General features: G+C 49.1%; 1 protein-coding gene across 1 annotated transcript; it reads right to left on the bottom strand.

Annotated features, from left to right (window-relative positions):
* Positions 1-967: 967 nt before the first annotated feature.
* Positions 968-2,350, bottom strand: LOC103626267 (uncharacterized). The gene has a single exon (XM_008646660.3). It carries the CDS (start codon positions 2,339-2,341, stop codon positions 1,199-1,201), a length of 1,143 nt encoding a protein of 380 aa, XP_008644882.1. The 5' UTR covers positions 2,342-2,350; the 3' UTR covers positions 968-1,198.
* Between the last annotated feature and the right edge of the window lie 1,504 nt (positions 2,351-3,854).

The following is a 3,854-nucleotide window of genomic DNA, read 5'->3' as shown; positions in this document are numbered from 1 at the left end:
TGAAGTTTGTTGTTGCATTTGTGAAGAGATGGATTCCATATATATAGGGGAGAGGAATGCGGCTTCAGGTGGAAGCTAGTGGCTTCCCACGAAAGACAAACATGGCTTTCGTTGGAAGACAAGTGCGGCTTGCCGCATACGACTAGTGCAATTTGGTTCGCAGGAAAATATATTTCTTATCCCAGGACGGAAAAAACGTGATCACGAAAATATGCAAATTCGAATGTATTGTAAAATAATAGTTGTTATATATTATATGTGCAAGTAATTGTAAAGTAATTATTTTTTAATAATTATATTTTTGAATACATGCGCAACATGTCGGACGTGTGCAAAATAATTAAAGAAAATCAAAATTGAAGTTGGTTAAAGTTAGTTATATGGAAATGGTTTTTTAATGAGTAGAGGGATATATAGGGGAAACTATAGAGGGAACGGTTGCGGGACGAGTGAATATAGAGGATGGAATCTTGCTGACGTGGCTGCATAGTAACATTTAGGGGGAAAATTTAGGGGGAACGGTTGCGGACAGTCTAAAACCTTTGGACGTTGTCACAAGTTTTCGTATGTTTTTGGTCAGTACTTATTTGGACTTGTCGCTACCGATAATCTAATTTCTAAAGAAAAAATCTACAAAAATAAAAATCCATTTTTTAAAAAAAATTATAAATTATGTAATTTCAATTTGTTTATATTATATAATTTTTATTTAGATAAATCATTGTGTTTCACTTTAAATAAGAGTCAGTAAGAAAAGTTGATGTGACGATAAGGTGACTATAGGTTGATAAGACCATACATTAAAGTGTTGTGGTAGGCACGTGCTAACAATAGTAGATATAAACCGAACGATATTTTATGTGGTGGTGGATATAGACGTGGTGGATTAGATACAACCTAATAATATGTTACAATTCTTTGCGAACCATATGCATACAAAGCAAGCTAGTTAGCATTCTCATCAGAGTCGTTTAATTAGATCTGTATTAGAAACATAACTTTTTAAATTGTAAATACCACTAAAATATGGTGGTGGTTTACCTATATAAGACAAATTAATGTCATTCAGCGCCTAGATCGTATGTACCCTGGCATAATAACAATTAACAAGCAAGCATAGGTTGCCCCAACTCCTAATGGCTCTCATGTCACAAGCGAGTGCAGATCAGACGAGCCTCGTCATCAGCTGATGACTCCATTAGGTCATGATGATACAAGAGTTGGTGTCGGGATCGACCAGCGCCGGCACGAGATACTTCCTGCCGTTCCGGCCGACCACGTTGTACCCAGCTCCGGTAGCCGTGTCAAGCCTGACAGCGCCGGGGTACCCCGGGTACGCGCCGCGGCCGTAGACGCCGGGGCATGCAGCCGCCACCTCCACGGGTGCGCCGGGGTCGCCCTGGAAGTATCCGTGCCCATATGGGTTGGTGACCGCGCCCGCCAGCAGCGCCGCGAGGTTGATCAGCATGCCGTCCACACCGACGTCGCCGTTTGGCGCGGCCAGCGTCTCGCCGCGGCCGCGCCCGGGCACATGCCTGGCGCCGTATGCGAAGCCCTCGGCCGGGTGGAATGGCCACGCGCACCGCCCCGGGCACTGAACGGCGGCGTCGCCCACCCACACGTGCGCGGCTCCCCCAGGCGCGGAGGCCCCGTGCGTCCCGCACGCGCTGCTGCATTGTCCCTCGACGGCGACGTCGGCGGCAGTGAGCACGACGGCCACGCCTCCTGGCGCGACGCCGAGCCGCGCCGCCAGCCGCTCGACCTGGACCCTGGACAGCGTCTTCCCCAGCGAGCACGCCTCGTCGTGCACCTGGTTGGCCAGAAGCACCCGCGGCGGCTCCCGGCCGGCCTTGCGCGCGTACCGGTCCACCGTCTCCCACCAGCGGGCCACCGACGGCGCAGGCGCGGGTCCTGGCGTCCCAAATCCGTGGCGCTGCGGCTGGCGGCCGCGCGGGGAGAGGGAGAGCAGGAAGTCGGCGATGACGGCCTTCTGGTGTGGCGAGAAGGCGCCGTAGTAGAGGACGGAGACCGGCACGGCGCCGTCGAGCACCTCGCCGGCGTGGTAGACCATGGCGGACGGCGGCGGCGGGCGGTAGAGCGAGGAGTGGCACGGGCGCGCCAAACTGAGCAACAGGACGGCGAGGTGGACGGCGCCACAGCCGACGCACGATGTTGCCTGCTTGCCCATGGTTGTGGCGGTTTTGTCTTGCGCACCGATCGAGCTGCGCTTGCACACTATGCAACACGCAAGGTTGTGAGGCAGGCAGCTAGCTATATACATGTCTCGCCTCGCTCTCGAACGGTATCTTTGTTGCTTCCCATGGGCGGGCGGGGCGAGCATCTATCGCAAGGCATGCATGGAATGGGTACCCGGCGTGCGTGCGTGCGTGCGCTCGGTGATGCAACACGCCAGGAGACTGGTTATAATTGCTTTGCTTGGAAGGCAGGCAGGCTATTGGAACTTGGAAGGCAGGCTTGAGGGCTAGGAAAACACGTATATCAGTCTTGTGTACGCCTCACATTGAAATTGGGCCGGGGTCTGCCACCGTTACCATCTTACAGACCCTTACGGATGAAGCCCAAGTGATTGGAGCCCAAAGTCTTCACAGTTTACAACATGCGTTCGGGTATAATAATTTTGATCCCTACCATTACAGATAAGCCTATGTCAGAGCATTCCCAACACATCCCTCTGTGGCCGTTCATCCCTAACCAAAAAAAAACACCCTCAAAAATTCTCTCCGTTCAACATCCTACATTTAGTGATATCTTAAGTTATTCTCTCTCAAATTCACGATGTATATATTATTAGAGATAGGACAGCTGGCGAAGGGATTTCTTTTGTCAGAATGTTGCCCTATATCTAAGGATTTAAGGGATTAGAACTCTTGGAGATGCTCTTAACTCATTTGGCAGATCAGAGGACATTTGGAGTCGTCGCAGGTGTCAGCAAGAGTTATATAACTTTTGTTGCTGTTTTTTTCTGACTAAAGTTTTTCATTACCCCAGAAGGAGCATTTTTACCATATTTTTTCTAGCTGAAGTACACAAGCAAGAACAATAAGTATAGATGTCCAAATGTGCCGCCCGGCCCGACTCGGCACGGGCCCGCTGTTAGCACGGCCCGATAAAACTGGTATGGGCACGACACGGTTACTACCTCGTGCCGGGCCAGGCCAGCACGCCGTGCCACCTCCTCGGCCCAAGCCCGGCACGATCGCTGCCAGATCGGGCCGTGCCATACCGTGAGCCCGGTGGGCTAGATTGGGTCGGGCCGCCCAATAGCCCGAAAACAAATCGGATTTACAATATATATTCCAGAATCCAGATTCATATCTAAATCACAATTCAAATATATATTCCAAAGCATCACATTAATACTTCAGGAAACAATCCAGATTCAGTTTACATTATCCAGATTCATATACAATACATGTCACCATACAACTAGAAGTCCACATCACAATCCAGATTCAGCAAAATAGATATTTAATTACATTTGGAGCTGATGCGCGATGCTGCCTCGTTAAAAACCTTTCTAGGTAAAAACTCACACCTCATGAGAAAACCCTAGAAAGGAAAAAAGAGTACAGCTAGCTCCAAATTTAAGTAATAGTGTTCATTACAGTCCACAGTACAGAAAACAAATAAGTGTTCATTACAAACATTTCAAACAGAGGCTGCATCTTCAAGGATCATACTTTCATGTATAAGTTCCATCTCTTTGGTGTCCTTCTCCACATTGTGCTGCATATGTGAGTTCGCTAATTCCCAGTCCTTTATACATGATAAAATCTCCACCATATCACTGTGAGTCGGCGACGGCGCTCCTCAATCATTCTGCCAACAAGACT

This window comes from Zea mays, chromosome 5 (genome assembly GCF_902167145.1).
Source record: "Zea mays cultivar B73 chromosome 5, Zm-B73-REFERENCE-NAM-5.0, whole genome shotgun sequence".
NCBI lineage: Eukaryota > Viridiplantae > Streptophyta > Magnoliopsida > Poales > Poaceae > Zea > Zea mays.
This window is presented reverse-complemented; position numbering and strand designations above follow the sequence as displayed.

Bases quoted from the DNA above. Each gene is read 5' to 3' on its own strand.
- LOC103626267 (XM_008646660.3), bottom strand. From the start codon at position 2,341: ATGCTCGCCCCGCCCGCCCATGGGAAGCAACAAAGATACCGTTCGAGA.